The sequence below is a fragment of the Chiloscyllium plagiosum genome, unplaced genomic scaffold (genome assembly GCF_037043375.1).
Source record: "Chiloscyllium plagiosum isolate Xiang-an unplaced genomic scaffold, Cpla_swu_hap1 HiC_scaffold_29, whole genome shotgun sequence".
NCBI lineage: Eukaryota > Metazoa > Chordata > Chondrichthyes > Orectolobiformes > Hemiscylliidae > Chiloscyllium > Chiloscyllium plagiosum.
In genome coordinates this window covers 6,164,150-6,186,719 of record NW_028270167.1, presented here as the reverse complement: position 1 = coordinate 6,186,719, position 22,570 = coordinate 6,164,150, and the positions used below count along the sequence as shown (strand labels likewise).

The 22,570-nt window shown below is 49.1% G+C and overlaps 1 protein-coding gene across 24 annotated transcripts in view; it reads right to left on the bottom strand.

Annotated features, from left to right (window-relative positions):
• Positions 1–22,570, bottom strand: part of LOC122540584 (pleckstrin homology-like domain family B member 1) — a 413,532-nt gene that overhangs the window by 148,006 nt on the left and 242,956 nt on the right. For 23 of the 24 annotated variants that reach the window (XM_043676461.2, XM_043676462.2, XM_043676471.2 and 20 more), the window contains one exon: positions 8,169–9,748. In XM_043676461.2, coding sequence (XP_043532396.2) covers positions 8,169–9,748 — 1,580 coding nt within the window. Of the gene's footprint in view, positions 1–8,168; positions 9,749–17,871; positions 17,997–22,570 lie in introns of those variants that run through there. The other variant, XM_087976331.1, reaches the window with a different exon arrangement.

The following is a 22,570-nucleotide window of genomic DNA, read 5'->3' as shown; positions in this document are numbered from 1 at the left end:
AATCCACAACAGAGCAAAGATCATAAAAAACAAAATGATTTTCAGCTTGAAAGTGTTGGCGGGGAAAGAAAAGGTTTACTGCATTTTAACGAGGTTTAAAATGTCATCGAGTTAGAGTGGGTGGAATTTTCCTGGCTCACCATCCAATACCCTCCTCCACATGCTCTCACTTTCTGAAGAGTTTTACTAGGAAGCCACAATGGTACTGCCAACTCCGACTGGATATATTCCAGATGGTAACATGACATTCCCCCCATTCCCTCCCTGATACCCCATTGGACACCTGATGTCCCTTTCTATCTCAAATGGAAAATGCAAGAGCTGGCTGTTAGCCAATCGGCCTTCTTTATCCCACTGCTATACGTTGCTTAGACTGATCGTTGGAAGGAAATTAAAACAAAGTAACTTTTTCCTAATGCCTTTTCCGAATTTCCACTTCATTTTTGCACTTGGCCATGTCCTGGGGATCAATGCTTCATCCAAGGGGTTTCCTGGACAATCCAGGGTGGTTTGACCAGGAGCGAGACTGTGAATGGCACGTTGGACCAAAGGCAAAGGTTGAAGCCCGATCCCACAGCAGGGACCTTCAAGTCTTGCTCCGTCCAACATGAGTCCTAGCCCACACCATACTCTGCGAATTTCAGAATCACATCCCAGAGGAATTTTAACAGGGAGGCTGGAGAATTTCATTTGCCTATATACTTGCCCCAGAGGGAATGCAGCACAGGTTCCCCCAGATTAATTCCTGGGATCTGGGATCAGCCCTGAAGAAGAGTCATCCAGACTCAAAACATTAACTTGCTCTCTCTCCATGGATGCTGCCTGGCCTACCGTGATCTCTGTAGGTTCAGGGATAAATATTCACCAGGATGTCCTGGGTGAGCTGTGATCTCCTCTGCTACAATTTTTGTGAAAATACCATGAGCTCCTTTACATCCACTCAGAAACGGTTTAGTTTTATGGCTCATCCATAGGAGCTTTTATTTTAAAGTCACTTGCGCGATGTGGGTATCCCTGTCTGGGCCAGTATTGATAGCCCATCCCTTGTAAAGGTGGGGGTGAGCTGCCTTCATGAACTGCTGCAGTCCACCTGCTGTAGGTAGACCCACAATGCCCTTAGGGAGTGAATTCCAGGATTCTGACCCAGTGACAGTGAAGGAGCAGCGATATGTTCCAAGTCAGGATGGTGAGTGATTTGGAGGGAAACTTGCAGGAATGGGTGTTCCCCTGTATGTGCTACCCTTGTCCTTCTCGAATGAAGTGCCATGGTTTGGAGCTTTGGTGAAACCGTCTGAGGAGCTTTGGTGAACTTCTGCAGTGCATCTTGTACACAGTACACACTGCTGCTACTGAGCGTTGATGGTGGGGAGAGTGGGTGTTTGTGGATGCAGTGCCAATCAAGCGGCTGCTTTGGCCTGGATGGTGTCAACCTCTCTGAGTGTTGTTGGAGCTGCATTCATCCAGGCAAGTGGGGAGTATTCCATCACCCTGCTGACTTGTGCCTTGGAGCCACTGTGTTTATGTAATGAGTCCAGTTTCGTTTCTGGTCAATGGTAACCCCAAGGATGTTGATAGTGGAGGACTCAGTGGTGGTAACACCATTGAATGTCAAGGTATGGTGGTTAGATTATCTCTTATTGGAGAAGGTCATTGCCTGGCATTTGTGTGGTGTGAATGTTACTTGCCACTTGCCAACCCAAGTTGAGAGGGTATGCTGGAAAAGCACAGGTCAGGCAGCATCCGAGGAGCAGGAAAATCAATGTTTCGGGCCGCAGCCCTTTATCAGGAATGGCTTGTCAATCCAAGCCTGGATATTGTCCATGTCTGACAATACAGCACTCCCTCCGCACAGCACTCCCTCACTACAGCACTCCCTCATTAACATGTAACCTTGATTTAAAGCTCAAAGCTCTGTAGTAGGCTATAACTCAGAGATGAGTGTAGCACCCCTTGACTGAACCCTTCCTGATGCTATTTAAATAGGAAAGAGACAGCAAGACAATCTCTTAGATTAGAACAGGAACACAGAAGGGGTCATGAACGAGCCAGGCTTGTTCAGATGGATTTTAAAGTAGTTTTGACCGTGAAAGATTCCGTTGCTAAGAAATGATGTTAGGTCTCTGTACTGATCAGCTGGTACTGGGAGAAGGCTCATGTCAATAAACAGGAAGGGTCTGCATCACTTAATGGAAATGTGATACCTTTGGAAAATTAAATATTGAATCTTCATGTCTCATTTACAATAACAAGAAATTAATCCAGTCCTGATTCACCACTGGGCACAATGAGTGAAGGTCCCGAGGAACTTCAGAGAGTCAAGGAATGAAGGGAAGGGAGGAGCTGAGGGGCGTGAAAGAGAGGGGGAGGGAAGTGAGGGGAGGGATGTGAGGGGGGAGAAGTGAGGGGGGAGAAGTGAGGGGGGAGAAGTGAGGGGGGAGAAGTGAGGTGAAGGGGAAAGGGAGTGAGGAAGGGGAAGGGGAAGAGGGAGGGGGAAGTGGAGGGGAGGAGGAGGGGGAAAGGGGAGAGGGGAAGGGGAGGGGAAGGGGTGGGGAATGGAAGGGGAGGGATAGGGAAGTGAATGGGTAGGGAAGGGGGAGAGGGGAGGTGAGGGGGAAGGGGGAGGGGGACGGGGAAGTGAAGGTGAAGGGGCAGGGAAGGGGGAGAGGGGAAGTGAAGAGGTGGGGAGGTCAGAGAAACAATTATAAAATGAAGCCCGACACTTAGGTCAGGTGGTTAAGACTGCATCCAAATGATAGGCTTTGGGAAACATCTGAAAAGGTCAGGGAGAGAGGCTGAGGGGTAAGGAGGTTTATCCAGGGAGTGGAGGAGTTGGGGGGCCAAGTAGCTGAAGGCACAGCTCCCCCAATGGTGGAGCAAGGGGAATCAGGAATACACAAGGGGGCAGAATCAGAGTGCTCTCTCTGACCCTCGCTCCCTCTTACCCTCTGAGCCTCTCAAAACCCCCACTTCTTCACTACCCTTTCCCTCACTTCTCCCCCCATCACCTTCCACCCTCTCCATCTCACGCAATCAAAACACTTGCCCCCACCTTTCCTCTCCACCTCTAACCCACACACTCTCTTCTCCTCTGCTGTCTTCTATCTGTCTCACACACATTCCTTTTCCTCCACCTCCCACACAGCACCCTCCAACTCCGACAGCACGCTACCAACGGGAAGCTATTCTCAAGCTGAGGGGGAGGTGCAGAGAGGATGCAAGTTGATGAAGAGGACACTGGGGCCACACTGCTAGTTAGGATAACACCTCAGTGTCAATTCCAGGCACCTCTGGGAGATTAACTCTGACTGATTAAGACTACACCTTATGGAAAATAAATCGAATATGACCTTATTACATAAGACACATCAAGTTACTGATAATGGGGACTCAGAACTAGAAAGCAATACATTGTAAGAATTCTCAAATCAAACATCATCCGCAATGAAGAGGCTTTACAATGATACTGAAATCACCTGATGTTTTCCAGGGTTCAATGGAGGGGCTCAGGGACCAGGCGCTACATCATTTCAGTATTAGTTGGAGACATTCCACAGGCCTAGAGAGCTCCAGCAGGCTGAGTGAGGATGAGCAGGGCATTGCTGCAGGGACACATTTGGAAGAGGACAATGGGGAACGAAAAGGATGTCGCACGGATGTGATGCCCAGTGGGTGGAATCGCCCTGTGACTGATCGCAGTCGGAGTTTTGTCGAGGGGGAAGGGCTGGGCAGGTGGCAAGCTGCCAACTCTTACGGTACTGGACCGTAGGAAGAATCGGTGCCCTCAACAGAGGGGAGAAAATCAGAGAGGGGGCACAATTTATCTCCAGATTCACCAGCCTGACATATCTTCCACCATCAGCAACAGATTTCCTGTTCTCTTGTTTCTCACGGGGAATTCGAGAACAGACTGTTCAACAAGACAGACAGTGATGGGGTAGCTTTACAGGAAGTGAACAGACAAACATACAAAACAAGAGCAGAAATAGACCATTCGGCCCCTCAAGCCTGCTTTGCCATCCAATAAGATAGTGGCTGATCTGTTTGTGTTTCGGAATTCTACATTCCAACCTACTTCTGATAACCCTTGACCACCCCCCCCACCCCCCCCCCCCCCCCCCCCCGCCACAAGAACTATCCACCTCTGTCTCAACAATAACCCGTCTCCACTGCCTTCTGAGGTAGGGAGTTACAAATCCACACAATCGTCTGAGGGGAAAATATTTCTCCTCATCTCTATCCTGAAATGAGCAACTCCTAATTTTCAAAGTATCCCCTAGTTCTGAACTAACCTACAAGATAAAACATCCCTTACATGTTCATCTTATTAAGACCATTCAAAACTACTCACAGGAAATGAGTGTGACCATTACAGGAAATGAGGGCAACCGTTGCAGGAAATTAGGGTGACAATACAGGAAATGAGAGTGACCACTACGGGAAATGAGGGCGAGCGCTATGGGAAATGAGGGCAACCATTACAGGAATTGAGGGCAACTGCTACAGGAATTGAGGATGACCACTACAGGAATTGAGGGCAACTGCTACAGGAATTGAGGGTGACCACTACAGGAATTGAGGGCAACTGCTACAGGAATTGAGGGCAACCGTTACAGGAATTGAGGGCGATTGTTACAAAAATTGAGGGCAACCGTTACAGGAATTGAGGGCGATCGTTACAGGAATTGAAGGCGACTGTTACAAGAATTGAGGGCGACCGTTACAGGAATTGAGGGCAATTGTTACAAGAATTGAGGGCGACCATTACAGGAATTGAGGGCGACCATTACAGGAATTGAGGGCGACCGTTACAGGAAATGAGAATGACTGTTACAGGGAATGCACATGACACACACATATTAAAGATGTTTTTACGATAATTGAAATTTCTGCCAATGCTCTATGCCTGGGCTACACAGTACAATAGTTACTCGGGAGATGACTCAGAGAAGCCAGAACCAATGGGTGAATAACCTAAGAGAGGAGAGGAGAACATATAAAAAAGGCAAGAAAAGGTTCAAGCCTTTCGTGTGGGCCGAAGATGTGTGACATCCTTTGCTCCATGTCCTTTTCTGTTACTTTTAAATACCTTCTTTTTTATGTTAATCCTGAATCCATGGGCGACATTGCAAGTTAGCCAGGAAAGACTTAAAGAGAGAGCAAAGAAGAGCTAGGAAGGATATGACAAGGCATAATTTGGCAGATAGGATCAAGGAAAATCCTAAAGCTTTCTATAGGTATATCAGGAATAAAAGAAAGACTCAAGCAAGGTTTGAGCCAATCAAGGATGATAGTGGGAAGTTGTGTGTGGAGTCAGAAGAGATAGGGAAAGTGCTAAATGAATATTTTTCATCAGTATTCACACTGGAAAAAGACAATGTTGCGAGAAGAATACTGAGATACAGGCTACTAGACTAGACAGGATTGAGGTTCACAAGAAGGAGGTATCAGCAATTCTGGAAAGTGTGAAAATAGATAAGTCCTTGGGCTGGATGGGATTTATCCTAGGATTCTCTGGGAAGCCAGGGAAGAGATTGCAGAGCCTTTGCCTTTGATCTTTATATCGTCATTATCTACAGGAATTGTGCCAGAAGACTGGAGGATGGCAAATGTTGTTCCCTTGTTCACGAAGGGGAGTAGAGACAACCCTGGAAATTATAGACCAGTGAGCCTTACGTCAGTTGTGGGTAAAGTGTTGGAAAAGGTTAAAAGAGATAGGATTTATAATCATCTCAAAAGGAATAAGTTGATTAGTGATAGTCAACACGGTTTTGTGAAGGGTAGGTCATGCTCACAAACCTTATTGAGTTCTTTGAGAAGGTGACCAAACAGGTGGATGAAGACAAAGTAGTTGAGGTGGTGTATATGGATTTCAGTAAGGTGTTTGATAAGGTTCCCCACAGTAGGCTGCTGCATAAAATACTGAGGCATGGGATTGAGGGTAATTTAACAGTTTGCATCAGAAATTGGCTAGCTGAAAGAAAACAGAAGGTGGTGGTTGACGGGAAATGTTCATCCTGGAGTTCAGTTACTAGTGGTATACAGAAAGGATCTGTTTTGGGGCCACTGCTGTTTGTCATTTTTATAAATGACCTGGATGTGGGCGTAGAATGATGGGTTAGTAAATTTGCGGATGATACTAAGGTCGGTGGAGTTGTGGACAATTCCGAAGGATGTTGTAGGTTAGAGAGGGACATAGATAAGCTGCAGAGTTGGGTTGAGAGTTGGCAAATCGAGTTTAATGTGGAAAAGTGTGAGGTGATTCACTTTGGAAGGAGCAACAGGAGTAAAGAGTACTGGGCTAATGGTAAGATTCTTGGCAGTGTAGATGAGCAAAGAGATCTCGGTGTCCATGTACATGGATCCCTGAAAGTTGCCACCCAGGTTGATAGGGTTGTTAAGATGGCATACGGTGTGATAGCTTTTATTGGTAGAGGGATTGAGTTTTGGACCACGAGGTCATGTTGCAGCTGTACAAAACTCTGATGCGGCCGCACTTGTAATATTGTGTACAGTTTTGGTCACTACATTATAGGAAGGATGTGGAAACTTTGGAAAGGGTTCAGAGGAGATTTACTGCGATGTTGCCTGGTATGGAGAAAAGGTCTTATGAGGAAATGCTGAGGAACTCGAGGATGTTTTCATTAGAGAGAAGTTTGAGAGGTGGCTTAATTGAGATATATAAGATAATCAGAGCGTTAGATAGGGTGGACAGTGAGAGCCTTTTTCCTCGGATGGTGATGGCTAGCATGAGGGGACATAGTTTTAAATTGAGAGGTGATAGATATAGTTCAGATGTTAGAGATAGTTTCTTTACTCAGAGAGTAGTAGGGGCGTGGAATGCCCTGCCTGCAACAGTAGTAAACTCGCCAACTTTAAGGGCATTTAAATGGTCATTGGATAGACATATGGACAAGAATGGAATAGTGTAGGTTAGATGGTCTTCAGATTGGTTTCACAGTGTGACGCAACAGTGAGGGCCAAAGGGCCTGTACTGCTGTGATGTTCTATCTTCTATTAATATAAGAATGGACTCTTACTTAGCCTGAAAACATAAGGAAATTAATATGACATAGATTGCCCAGGAGTGAGATGGAAACTAGCTGTAGGATTTACGTGCAGTAGGCCAGATTGCTGAAAATGATTGTAGAATATTATGCAATGAACATATTTAAGTGTTAGGAAACAGTCAGCAGTCACAGGTGAAACCTGATGAAGGAGCAGCACTCTGAATGCTTGTGATTTCAAATAAACCCCCTGTTGGACTATAACCTGGTGTTGTGTGACCTCTGACTTTGTCCACCCCAGTCCAACACTGGCACCTCCACATCAGAAAGTCCAAAAATGACGTTCAATTGATTTCTGACTTATTAAGACATCTCAAGATTACAGCGTGTGAACGCTGTCAGGGATCCATCCATGGCAAGCTTCAACTATCGAGGACAGTGGAGTGCTCCCTGTCTCTGATGTGATGGACATGGTGGTGGAGACTGGCACCATCTTAAGGACAATCCACAATGTCACCCTCAATGTCAAAACAAGCCTCTGATATAAAGACAGAGAGAAGGAGAACAGAGAGAGAAAGAGAGCGCGAGAGCGAGAGACTGGGCTGTGCAGGGTCCAAGGAGAAAGGGGGCAGAGAAGAAACAAAAAAGCAGAAAGGGGATGAGGAGAGGGAAGGTGTGAGGGAAGAGGTCAAGACAAAGGGAAGGCATGAGAGGGAAAAGAGAAAGGTGAGAATGATAAAAGAATTGAAGGATGAGAGGAGGGGATGAAGAGATGGTTTAAGAAGCAAGAAAGGAGAAGAAAGAGGAAAGGGTGGTAAGGAAAGAGAGAAAGGTTTGGTTCCTAAGCTGCAGGTTGGGGTTTTGTATGCAGCCCCAGTTGCTGATCTACCATGTGCCACATGCAAATGGTTTGCAGATTGCCAACATCTCAATACAGCGTCTAGAATAGAGAAAAGCACAGCAGGTCAGGCAGCATCCCAGGAGCAGGAAAATCGATGCTTCGGATGGGCTTTTGCCCGAAATGTTTATTTTCCTGCTCCTCGCATGCTGCCTGACCTGCTGTGCTTTTCCAGCACCACTCTAATCTAGACTCTGGTTTCCAGCATCTGCAGTCCTCACTTTTGCCGAACATCTCAATACAGACAGAGGTAGCAGTGCACTCACCAGCATCTGCATTTCCTGCTCCCGGATTCGCTCCTCCCTCTGTCGGCGGTGGTAATCCAGCAGCTCATCCTCATTGTCACTGATTTCGGAAATACTGTTCTTCCGCTGCCGAGTCACTGGTGTCCTCTCGTCCCCTGCTGTCTTCCTCTGTAGCCGTGGGCTTTGTAATGGCGTGGACACAGCCAGCGAGGTCAGGCTGTGGGCGGGGGTCACGCTGCTCCCATACACTTTCCTTGGGAGGTCAGCGGACAGCAGCGTTGGGGAAGGACTTCGGTCTCGGACCCTCCTCCCACTGCTCAGCAAGGTTAGACTCGGCACGATGTGGGACGAGAAGTCCTCACTCCTCTCTGACGAACCCCCCGACGAATGCTTCCGTCGAAGTCGCGGACTTTCTGGCGTCTCCTTGACGACTTTCCCCTGGGGAGGTGGAGTCTCATGGCGAACTCCTTCTCGGCAGGGCCTTTGGTGAGGCGAGGTTGGCAGATTGGAAAACGGAGAATGCGGTGAAGCCTTCCTGGACATAGAGGGACTCAATGGGGGCAGGTCTCTCATACTCTCCAGGCTCCTTCGAGCCAGTCGGGGACTCTCAGAGGGCTGAAGGTTTCTGGGATGTAGCTGGACAGGTTGGTTGACGTGGGCAAGTCCCACACTCTCCACTGGCTGGAAAACCCGTGGGGACATCTGCTTAGACGGGCTGCAAGTGATGGCTCGATCCATCGGAGTTTCCTTAACCTCTCGGAAAGGACTCGGAGGCCGTTCCTGAAGGGAGCCACCCACCTTGGACCTGGGACTAGGGATTGGGTGGGACTTGCCTCCAAATCTAGGACTGCCAGGAACTGTCAGAACGGGGACTCTGGGACCCCCACTGCTGGGGCTCACAGATACTGATGGAACGTTGTGACTTGGATGAGAAAACTTTGGACTTTCTGGCACTTTCCTGGCATCGGAGGGCACTGCTGAGGGGAAACCGTCCAGTGGGAAGGCTCTCCGGCTGACCGTGGGACTTGGTGGGATCTCCTGGACATTGGCTCCTTTCCTATGGGCACGCGGACTGTCCGGCACTCGCTGGCTCCCTGGACTGAGGCCATTACACTTGCCTGGCTCAGTAGGTGCTCCACTGTAGTTAGGCCCAGGCCTAAGGCCTGGGGGCTGTACAGTGTGGTTGTAACTTGAAGATCTGACAGGAACAGTGGGAGGCACGAGGGGTGCCTGCTCCTGACTGCCCGGGGAGTAGCTGGTGTAGCTGCTGCTGCTGGCCGCACTCGGAGATGACAGGGGGGAGAAGGGCGGCGACATGTTGTCGTAACTCGAACCCACTGACATGGCACCGGGACTCAGGGGTGGCGACAGGAGGTACCTGCCACCTCCGTTGACCATGGGAGACAAAGGGGACTGGGCATTGACTGTCTGCTTTTTCCCAGGGGACGTGGCATCGTCCATCACCAAAGAGTCCATAATGTCTTGTAGGTCCTTCTCAATGGAGCTGACCAATGAGCTATGAGTGACTTGGGCTCCAAGTTGATTACTTGAACCTTCATTAAGCGGAGTTTGATGGTTGCCATTTACCAGGCTAGCGGAATCTAGAAGAAGGAAAAGAAGCACATTCATTCCTTGTTTAAGATGCCAACAATATCACCCAGGAGTAGCCATGATTCAGTAACCTGACTAGAGAGGGCCCAGTTCCTAACACAGGACTGCCACTGGTCAGAGTGGGGCCAGAGCTGAGATGTTCACGGTTTGCGGAGAGCCGCACAAACCAGTAATTCCTGCTTGGGTCACTGGACTCGAAACATTTACTCTGCTTTCTCTACACAGATGCTGCCAGACCCGCTAAGCTTTTCCAGCAATTTCTGAGTTTGCTCCTGGTAAAAGGAACACAGTGTTAAATCCCGGCTCTCCTTTCTGTTTGAAAAGCAGGTTTGGATCTGGAAAAGTCTGACCAGGTATGGCATCACAGTCACAGGATGATACTTATACAAGATGGACATGCATATTAATCACATATTCCAGAGACAGGATCACCCTAAATTAGATTAGATTAGATTACTTACAGTGTGGAAACAGGCCCTTCGGCCCAACAAGTCCACACCGCCCCGCCGAAGCGCAACCCACCCATACCCATACATTTACCCCTTACCTAACACTAGGGGCAATTTAGCATGGCCAATTCACCTAACCTGCACATCTTTGGACTGTGGGAGGAAACCGGAGCACCTGGACGAAACCCACGCAGACACGGGGAGAACGTGTAAACTCCACACAGTCAGTCGCCTGAGGCAGGAATTGAACCCAGGTCTCTGGCGCTGTGAAGCAGCAGTGCTAACCACTGTGCCACCGTGCCGCCCCAAAGCAAACCTTTTTTTGCCACCATGGAGGTTGGGTGTTACAACAAAAATTTGCATTTAAAAAGCACCTTTAGAATAGCCAACACTTCAAGAAGCAGTTCACATAAAGTCATAGGGATGTACAGCATGGAAACAGACCCTTCGGTCCAAATATCCGACCAAATATCCCAACACAATCTAGTCGCACCTGCCAATATACCCATCCCGATGCCTCTTAAATGTTGCAATTGTACCAGCCTCCACCACTTCCTCTGGCAGCTCATTCCATACACGTACCACCCTCTGTGTGAAAAAGACAGAGGTCCAGGAAAGAGGAAGCAAGGGGAGGGGACCTGTTGCTTGACCAAAGAGGGAGCTTTTATATAGCATCTGAGGAGGTTTAACCACTGAGATGGGGAATTCCAGAGCTTGGCGTCTTGGCAACTGAAGGCTCATTACTTTTAATGCCTCACATCAAAGTGCTGTCACTGGCAGCACAGTGAGGGATACCCACATCTCTCATCAGGAAGGGCTTCACCTTTGTGTGGAGCACCTCACAACGCTCACCCTCACAGAGGGCATGGGGACACAAGACCCAGGAGAGCGGCATCCTCATTGGGAGGGAGACTCAAGACGTTTTGACTGTGTGTTCATGATTTCCCAGAGGGAGGGGGGTGCCCAGTTTATAGGAACTCAACACGAGGGGTTTCACATTCTCTGCATTAGCGAGTTTTGAGAAGATTTGTAGTTCAGGTTGAGGTTCAGGATTGCTTGCTGAGTTGGAAGGTTCATTTTCAGACGTTTTGTCACCATACTAGGTAAGATCTTCAGTGAGCCTCCGGACGATGTTATCTAGTATGGTGACGAAACGTCTGAAAATGATCCTTCCAGCTCAGCGAGCAAACCTACATCCAGAACTCTCTGCATCGACGCGATCACAGACTCTCAGGATTTTTATGACACAGAAGGAGACCATTCCGCTCCTGCTCTTCAAACGAGAATCAACAGCTGGTACTGAGCTTTCCTTTTCCCGAATTCCTGCACAGTATCTCGATGCAAACCATCATCTAGTTCTCTCAATGGAAGCTACCTCCACCACATTTCTATACCTGAATGACTCGCTGGGTGAAAAGGCTCCTTTCTCCCATCACTCTTGCTTCATTGGGTACATCACTTTAAATCTATCCCTCTCAATGATGAGCAGGAACGTTCTCTCCCTATCTTCTCAATCCAACCCGCTCATGAGTTTGAAAACTTCTTCTGCCCTCTCAGCCCTCTTCTCTCTGAGGACAACAGTCCTAACGTCTTCAATCTATCCCAATCTTCCTCATCCCCTGGAACCGTTCTTGCACATCACATCTGCACTCTCACCAAGACATTCCTTAATGTGGGGCCCACAACTGTACCCAGTCCTCCAGCTGAGGTAGAACAAGTGTGTCTTTCAAGTTGAACATCACCTCCTTGTTCTTGTTCTGAATGTGCCTGTTGTTAAGGTTGAAGTACTGTATGCTTTACTGTTCTCTCCACCTGTCCAGCCACCATCAATGACCTGTGCACGTACACACATATACGATGACCTCTGCTCCCACATCCTTTCCCCCCATTAGAATTGTAACCTCTATTTTGTTTTGCCTTTCAATGTTCTTCTGACCAAAGTGCATCAACTTGCACTGACCCTCACCTGCCACCTATCCACCCACTCCACCAACTTGTCAATGCACTCTCTGAGGTCCACACTGTCATCCTCATAATTTACAATTCTTCCAAGTTTTGAGCCATCAGGAAAACTTTGAAATTGCCCGCTGCACACCAAGATCCAGATCATTAATATGCATCAAGGAAAGCAAGGGTCCTGACTCTGACCCCTGGGAACTCCTGTACAAACTCCCCTCCAGCCTAAAAAATATCCATTGGCCATGCCAGAGGCTGAGGGGTTTATAAAATCACGAGGGGCATGGACTGGGTGAATAGACGAGGTCTTTTCCACAGGGTAGGGGAATCCAAAATTAGAGGGCATAGATTTAAGGTAAAGGGGGAAAGATTTAAAAGGGACCTAAGGGGCAACTTTTTCATGCAGAGGGTGGTACATGTATGGAATGAGCTGCCAGAGGATATGAAGGAGGCTGGTACAATTGCAACGTTTAAGAGGCATTTGGATGGGTATATGAATAGGAAGGGTTTGGAGGGATATGGGCCGGGTGCTGGCAGGTGGGACTAGATTGGATTGGGATATCTAGTCAGTGTGGACAGGTTGAACCAAAGGGTCTGTTTCCATGCTGTACATCTATATGACCGTATGACTTTACTCTCTGGTTTCTACAAATCTTGCCACTGCCCGTTATATTCCATGGCCTCATATCCCTCACTGTGTGGCACTGTGTCAACTGCCTTCTGGAAATCCATGTACATCCACAGCATTACCCTCATCGAACCTTCCTGTTACCTCTTCAAAAGATTCCAGCAAATCAGTTAAACATGATTTCCCTTTTAGAAATCCATGCAGTCTCTTCCTAGCCAGCTGTTTCCCATGTGACCACTATTTTTGACAAAGTCAGAAGTCACATGGCCCAGGTTACAGTCCAACACGTTTATTTGAAATCACAAGCTTTCAGACAGCTGCCCCTTTGTCAGGTGAAGGACAGGGAAGTGCACAGGCACAGGCCTGATCTGAGAAAGAAACAGAAACCCCAAAGGTCTGGCAGCATCAGTTGGAACACAGCAGAGTTAACGTTTTGAGTCCAGTTCTGATAAAGACTCAAAACATTGATGCCGCTTTCTTGCCACAGATGCTGCCTGGCCTGCTGAGTTTCTCCAGCAACTTCTCTTTTTGTTTCTGCTGTTCCGGGACTCTACCTACAAACCTGCAGGGTTGGAGTTTATCCAGTGTGAACTTGGAGATTTGGAGAGGACTTCCAGGTCCATCAATGCCTCAATTTTAAAATCTTCATCCCCGTGTTCCAAAGCCAATCCTCCCTTTTTCTCCAACCTGCCCTACCCTACAATTCTCGGCTTGCCCCACACTCAGGCCATTTCCTAGCCTCACCATTGGCAGCTTTGCCCTCAGCTCCACCCTCCATGAACTCTGAAATTGACTCTCCGAACCCCTCAGGCTTTGATAACAATGTACATCTTTGGCCAAGACGTTGTTCATCTGTCCTAATACCTGCAGCTTTGACATGCTGTTAATATTTATCTAGCAACACTATTGCAATGAATCTGGGAATGTTCTATTATTTGAATAGACACCACATAAATACAAGACATTGTTTCATTTTGGGCAAATCACATGCTCTGCTTTGATATTTAATACACTTTACCTCACTGACTCACAATGGGATATTAAAGTAACCCCAGGACAGATAGGAACTGCATCTTCTAAAATCACCCAATCCTTTTAATCTTTACTCTGCTTAGAGCCCAGAAATGATGTTATTGTTTCATTAAATAAAAACAAATGAGATTAGTTGGGTCAGAATGGAATTTCTGTCTGCTTTTTATTTCATCAGTAATGCTATAGCTCAATACTAAGTGGATAGATCACAGACATAAGGAGAAATGAGATCTTCTGTTACAAATACCCATTTATACCTGATTAAATGTGAAACTGACTTTTAAGGAATAACTTGTGTAATTTGCAGATGTCTAGCAAGTGGAAAGAAGACCAGAAGAAATAGGAACAGGAGGAGGCCATTTGGCCCCCACACACCATTCAATAGGATTGTGTCTGATCCAACATTCCTGCATCCAGTTTCCTGCCCTTTCCCTGTAATCCTCGATTCCCTGACTGATCAAAACTCTGTTTCAGCCTTACATACACACAAGGGCTCTACCCCCCCCCCCCCCCCCCCCACAGCTCTCTGTGAGAGAGTTCCAAAAACTCTCGATCCTCAGAGAGAAGAAATTCCTCCTCATCTCAATCTTAAATTGGTGCCCCTTTATTCTGAGAGTGTGCCCCTGGTCCTAGACTTTCCCGTGAGGGAAAACATCCTCTCAGCATTGACCCTGGCAAGCCCCTTAAGAATCCGATATTCTTACCTCCCCATTCTTCTCAACTCCAGTCGCAACCTGTTTAGCCTTTGATCGTACGACAGTCCCTCCACACCCAGCAACATCCGAGTAAACTTCCAATGGAATAATAATGTTCTTTTAAATTCTCAATGCCACGCCGGCAGACTGGGTGATTCCCAGAATAATTTCCTGATCTGGACACTGCAATCAGGCTGCAGTTTGGTTGGTGTCTCATTACCCCTGGCCTGAGGAAGTGGAGACAGCTATCTGAAAGGTTACAGCACTGGGTGAGGGGAGGATTGAGGGCATCTATGGTTATTGCCAAGAGCTGGGGGAGAACAGTTTAAACTCTCAGACCAGCTGGTTGTGGACTCAAGGTTGGCTCCAGGGAATTCAGGAGCCAATTTGAAACGATAAAGCTGACTTTCCGATGAGATATTAAACAAAGGCCTCAATTTCCTACCCAGATCCACGCCAAAATGTCACATGACACTACATCCCTCAATTAAATCAGTTCAAACAGATTTGACAGAGCGTCATATAGCACTCGAAATGTTAGCTGTTTCTCTGCCCACAGGTAATGCCAGACCTGCTGAGTTTCTCCAGAATTTTCTGATTTGTTTTATTTTGGATCTCCAGCATCTACAATATTTTGCCTTACAGTGCAACAGATCTCCTGGTTGTTGTCACATTGTTATTTGGGGGTGAGGGGGGGGGGCTTGCTGGGTGCAAATTTGATCCTGTGCTTCAGTGATAGTGACTGGATTCCCAGGTGCCTGAAAGATGCTATATAAAGGCTTGTTCTTTTGACACCATTCTCTGTCCCAATTCACCCACAACATAGTGCAACTTGACACTCAGTCCTGCAGGGCAGACCCTCTCAGAGTCAATGCCTCTGTATTAGAGGAGAAAGTGAGGTCTGCAGATGCTGGAGATCAAAGTTGAAACTTTATTGCTGGAACAGCACAGCAGGTCAGGCAGCATCCAGGGAACAGGAGATTCGACGTTTCGGGCACAGGCCCTTCCTGAAGAAGGGCCTGTGCCCGAAACGTCGAATCTCCTGTTCCCTGGATGCTGCCTGACCTGCTGTGCTGTTCCAGCAATAAAGTTTCAGCCTCTGTTTTAGAGCCAATGGAACTGGGAGGTAAGGGCTCTTTAAGAGTTAAAGAGGAACCACCATCTCATAGATAAACAGAGAACAATGACTCATGATTTCACTGTTATGTATGTACGTAGCCATAATTAATTTTATATTTTTCTCCATTTATTGGGTTTTCCCTTTCTCTCAATGCATGCTAATATCAGATTGAGTTTGCGTAGGAGGCTCAGATTGGTTTTCTCTGTAAAGTATCTGTAAATTTGTGCTATGTTTGTGTTAAAAATTACACCCAGAGTCTGTGTTTACTGTCCCTTTTTTGCATTTGATTTTAATGTCAGTATTTTACCTTAGTCCCACTGTTTTTCTATGTTTTCTACTTTGGTCTCATGTGTCAGAGTTGCATTAAACCAAGTAGCTAAACCAAGTGTGGGGAATCACCCAGTCTGCCGGCGTGGCATTGAGAATTTAAAAGAACATTATTATTTCATTGGAGGTTTACTCGGATGTTGCTGGGTGTGGAGGGACTGTCATACGATTAAAGGCTAGACAGGTTCGGACTGGAGTTGAGAAGAATGGGAGAGTCACCAACAAAACCTGCATTTATGTGGCGCCTTTAAAGCAATAAAATATTCCCAAGGAGTGATTAGAAGCAAAGTTTAACATGAAGTCACACGAGCTGCTATTAGGGCAGTTTGGTTAGAGAGGTAGTGTTGGAGGGCCATTTGGAAAGGGAGATATCAGAGGTGGAGTGGACAAGGTCAGAAGTCACATGACACCAGGTTATAGTCCAACAGGTTTGTGTGAAATCACAAGCTTGTGGAGTGCTGCTCCATCTTCAAGCTTCAAAAGCTTGTGATTTCACACAAACCTGTTGAACTATAACTTGAAGTAGTGTGACTTCCGACCTCGTTCATCCCAGTCCAACACCGGCACCTCTACATCAGAGGTGGAGAGGTTTAAGGAGGAAATTGCTGAGTTGGAGCTATTCAGAGAAGAGCAGAATGTGGATGGTGGTTGGTGGGCAGTGGGCAGTGGGCAGTGTGCGAGGGGTGATGGTTGGTGGGTGGTTGGTGATGGGAGATGGGCAGTGGGTTGTGGGAGATGGGCAATGGGTGGTGGGTGATGGGAGATGGGCAATGAGAGATGGGTGGTGGGCAGTGGGGGATGGGGGATTGGCAGTGGGTGATGGGCTTGGGAGATGGGTGATGGGGATGGGCGGTGGGCGGTGGGCGGTGGGTGATGGGGATGGGGGATGGATGGTGGGCGGTAGGTGGTTGGGGATGGGTGGTGGGTGGTAGGTGATGGGTGGTGGGCAGTGAGCGGTGGATGGTGGGCGGTGGGTGATGGGGGATTGGCGGTGGGTGATGGGCTTGGGAGATGGGTGGTGGGCAGTGGGTGATGGGCGGTAGGCGGTGGGGGATGGGGGATGGGTGGTGGATGGTGGGTGGTGGGTGATGGGGGATGGGGGATGGGTGATTGGTGGTTGGTGGTGGGTGATGGGTGATGGGCGATAAACTCTGGCATCCCAGAACCATCTGCAGAAAAGGCAGATTATCCATTCAAAATTTTATTGCAATTGTGAGAGCTTGCTGTGTATAAATCTTTGGATCCAATTCCTAATATGTCACAGTGAGAGTATACTTAAGAATTACACCATTAGCTACAAATGGCTGAGGTTTCAAAATAAAGACGTGCATTTATATAGCAGTTTTTAATAACCTCCAGACATCTCAAAATGCAGTCACTGTCACCACGTAGGAAATACGTTAACACTCTGAAAGTCTTTCATTTTTTAAAGTCATAGCTTCTTTACATTTCACCAGTTCAGGTTAAAACTAGAATAGATCCTGAATGAAAATCTACCGTGACTAATTCTGAGGCATCACATTATAATATACTCCTGGGCTGATAAAACCCAGTGGATTTGTTGCAGGGTAAAGCAGCACGGGTTAAACCCCAAGGAATTAAGATGAAACAGACCAGCGGGCAGAGTGTGTACAATGAGAGTAGGTGTGACCAACGATAGAAGAGACTGGATTTAAACCTCCGTGCTTTCGCTACTTAATTTTGTTTTAATTCTTATAATGTCCAGGTAATAAGGTCTAACATTGTACAAACTGGACTCACTCCTGAGCAAAATATTATCCGTCTTGTATGTCCCTGTGTGCCATCTCTTACTCAATGAGAAAACAAAACCTACTCCTGGGGCAGCTTAGTAAATCTGTTCAACATATCATAGAGTGAGAGTTGGAAACAAAACAGCGACACTCACCGTGGTTCTGTTCAGAGAGAGGTGGGTCTCTCCTTCACTTAGCTTCACACCGGGCATGGGTTGTGGCCTTTTGATTCATCAGTGTGTCCGACTCCCTCACCCGTGACTGGCAGCCAGTCAAGGCCAGAGTGGTCACAGGAGGGGGCACTGGCAGATGCTAGGCCAGCTTCCTGCTTAAAGCAGCAGCAGACAGTTCCCCAGGGAGGTGAGAACACCAGAGATGAGTGTCTCTTCCCTTTCTCCCCACCCACAGCCAACAACTCTCCCACAAACCACCCCCCCCGATCTCCAAACCACCCGCCCAAGAAACAGGCTGAGACAGCAGCTGGAAGTCTGCACGCTTCCAACGGAGTCGGGAGGCAAACTGTTTCAGTACAAGTATCTGCATGGGAAATCTTTTTGAAAACAGTGTGTGGGTCTGTTTCCGCGTGAGTGTGTGCGCGTGCAAGTGTGTGTGTGTGGACGTCTGTGTGTGCGTGCGCAAGTGCGTGTCTGTGCACGCGAGTGTGTGTCTGTGTGCACGAGTGTGTGTCTGTGTGCACGAGTGTGTGACTGTACCTGTGCATGCGAGTGTGTGACTGTATCTGTGCGTGCAAACCTGTGTCTGTGTGTGCACGAGTGTATGTCTGTGTGTGTGTGTCTGTGCGTGGGTGTCTCTCTACTGGTCTGTGAGTGTGTAAGTGTGTGTGAGTGTGAGAATGTGTGTGAGAGTGAGTGTGGGAGTGTTGGAGGGTTGGAGCAGGATAAACCAAACCAGTGCAAATAGAAAACAGTCCCAGGGTGTTGGTTTTAATTCCCAGGTTGCCATCAGCCCTCTGTGCCAGGATGTTAACTCCTCGCTGGGTGCTGGTCACGAGCCATTAACTCAGCCCCACTTGGCCACTCTTCGCATGTGAAGTCGGAGACAAAAACGCTACAAATGAGATCATTTGGCCCCCAGCCGTTTCTTTGTAAGCACCAATTACTGACTCTCCCCCGCATAATCCCCGGGGCCCTGAATTTTCTCTCTTTTCAAATATTCATTCAACTCTCACTTGAAAGCTATGTTGGAATCTGCTCATCTCTCTCTCTCTCTCACTCTCTTGCAGACACATAAATGCATGACTTAGGAGCAGCAGTAGGCCATTCAGCCCCTCAAGCCTGCTCTGCTAGTGGCTGATCTAATTACGTCACATTCCCACCTCCACACCCTGACACTCTTGTTCCTTTATCAAGAATCCATCTACATCTGTCTGAAAAATATTCAAAGGCTCCGTTTCCACTGCCTTTTGAAGAAGGCAGTTCTAAAACCTCTCAATTCAGTTACTGATTTTTAGATCATAAAAGCACGAGCTCAGAGGAGAGAGGGGGCGCTCTGTCTCAGTTTATACTTAACCCAAAACCAACATCTCTTGTCACCTGGGCATTATCATGTTGCTGTTTGAGGAGCTTGCAGTGTGCAAACTGGTTGCTGTAGTTTCCAAAGACACAATTATTTTGACAGGAGGAAACTGTTTTGGGACATCCTGAGGTTGTGCAAGTCGCTACAGAAATGAAAATAATTTCCTTCACGAACAGGTCACTGTCCAATTTCTACTGCAGTCTGTTAGGCTCAAGAACACGTTAGGAACAGCCCAGGAAAACTCATGTCAGAGGTGCATTGTACACTGGGACAGAGCGAGCACTGTACACCGGGACAGGGACAGTACTGTACACCGGGACAGGGACAGCACTGTACACCGGGACAGGGACAGCACTGTACACCGGGACAGGGACAGCACTGTACACCTGGACAGGTACAGCACTGTACACCGGGACACGGACAGTACTGTACACCAGGACACGGACAGCACTGTACACCGGGACAGGGACAGTACTGTACACCGGGACAGGGACAGCACTGTACACCGGGACAGGGACAGTACTGTACACCGGGACACGGACAGCACTGTACACCGGGACAGAGCGAGCACTGTACACCGGGACAGGGACAGTACTGTACACCGGGACGGGGACAGCACTGTACACCGGGACGGGGACAGCACTGTACACCGGGACAGGGACAGCACTGTACACCGGGACAGGGACAGCACTGTACACCGGGACAGGGACAGCACTGTACACCGGGACAGAGAGACAGCACTGTACACCGGGACAGGGACAGCACTGTACACTGGGACAGGGACAGCACTGTACACCGGGACAGGGACAGCACTGTACACCTGGACAGGTACAGCACTGTACACCTGGACAGGTACAGCACTGTACACCGGGACACGGACAGTACTGTACACCGGGACACGGACAGCACTGTACACCGGGACAGGGACAGCACTGTACACCGGGGACAGGTACAGCACTGTACACTGGGACAGAGAGACAGAGAGACAGCACTGTACACCGGGACAGAGAGACAGCACTGTACACCGGGACAGGTACAGCACTGTACACCGGGACAGGTACAGCACTGTACACTGGGACAGAGAGACAGCACTGTACACCGGGACAGGGAGACAGCACTGTACACCGGGACAGGTACAGCACTGTAAACCGGGGCAGAGAGACAGAGAGACAGCACTGTACACCGGGACAGGGAGACAGCACTGTACACCGGGGACAGGTACAGCACTGTACACTGGGACAGAGAGACAGAGAGACAGCACTGTACACCGGGACAGAGAGACAGCACTGTACACCGGGACAGGTACAGCACTGTACACTGGGACAGAGAGACAGAGAGACAGCACTGTACACCGGGACAGAGAGACAGCACTGTACACCGGGACAGGTACAGCACTGTACACTGGGACAGAGAGACAGCACTGTACACCGGGACAGGGAGACAGCACTGTACACCGGGACAGGGAGACAGCACTGTACACCGGGACAGGTACAGCACTGTACACTGGGACAGAGAGACAGCACTGTACACCGGGACAGGGAGACAGCACTGTACACCGGGACAGGTACAGCACTGTACACTGGGACAGAGAGACAGGGAGACAGCACTGTACACCGGGGACAGGTACAGCACTGTACAATGGGACAGAGAGACAGAGAGACAGCACTGTACACCGGGACAGAGAGACAGCACTGTACACCGGGACAGAGAGACAACACTGTATACCGGGACAGGTACAGCACTGTACACCGGGACAGGTACAGCACTGTACACTGGGACAGAGAGACAGCACTGTACACCGGGACAGAGAGACAACACTGTATACCGGGACAGGTACAGCACTGTACACCGGGACAGAGAGACAGCACTGTACACCGGGACAGGGACAGCACTGTACACCGGGACAGAGAGACAGCACTGTACACCGGGACAGAGAGACAGCACTGTACACCGGGACAGGGACAGCACTGTACACCGGGACAGGGACAGCACTGTACACCGGGACAGAGAGACAGCACTGTACACCGGGACAGAGAGACAGCACTGTACACCGGGACAGAGAGACAGCAATGTACACCGGGACAGGGACAGCACTGTACACCGGGACAGAGAGACAGCACTGTACACCGGGACAGGAACAGCACTGTACACCGGGACAGGAACAGCACTGTACACCGGGACAGAGAGACAGCACTGTACACCTGGACAGGTACAGCACTGTACACCTGGACAGGGACAGCACTGTACACCGGGACAGGAACAGCACTGTACACCGGGACAGGAACAGCACTGTACACCGGGACAGAGAGACAGCACTGTACACCTGGACAGGTACAGCACTGTACACCTGGACAGGGACAGCACTGTACACCGGGACAGGGACAGCACTGTACACCGGGACAGAGAGACAGCACTGTACACCTGGACAGGTACAGCACTGTACACCGGGACAGAGAGACAGCACTGTACACCGGGACAGGGACAGCACTGTACACTGGGACAGAGAGACAGCACTGTACACCGGGGCAGGGACAGCACTGTACACCGGGACAGAGAGACAGCACTGTACACCGGGACAGGTACAGCACTGTACACCGGGACAGAGAGACAGCACTGTACACCTGGACAGGTACAGCACTGTACACCGGGACAGAGAGACAGCACTGTACACCGGGACAGGGACAGCACTGTACACCGGGACAGAGAGACAGCACTGTACACCGGGACAGGGACAGCACTGTACACCGGGACAGAGAGACAGCACTGTACACCGGGGCAGAGAGACAGCACTGTACACCGGGACAGAGAGACAGCACTGTACACCGGGACAGGGACAGCACTGTACACCGGGACAGGTACAGCACTGTACACCGGGACAGAGAGACAGCACTGTACACCTGGACAGGTACAGCACTGTACACCGGGACAGAGAGACAGCTCTGTACACCGGGACAGGGACAGCACTGTACACCGGGACAGAGAGACAGCACTGTACACCTGGACAGGTACAGCACTGTACACCGGGGCAGAGAGACAGCACTGTACACCGGGACAGGGACAGCACTGTACACCGGGGCAGGGACAGCACTGTACACCGGGACAGGGACAGCACTGTACACCGGGGCAGGGACAGCACTGTACACCGGGGCAGGGACAGCACTGTACACGGGGACAGGGACAGCACTGTACACTGGAACAGGGACAGTACTGTACACCGGGACAGAGAGACAGCACTGTACACCGGGACAGAGAGACAGCACTGTACACCGGGACAGAGAGACAGCACTGTACACCGGGACAGGGACAGCACTGTACACC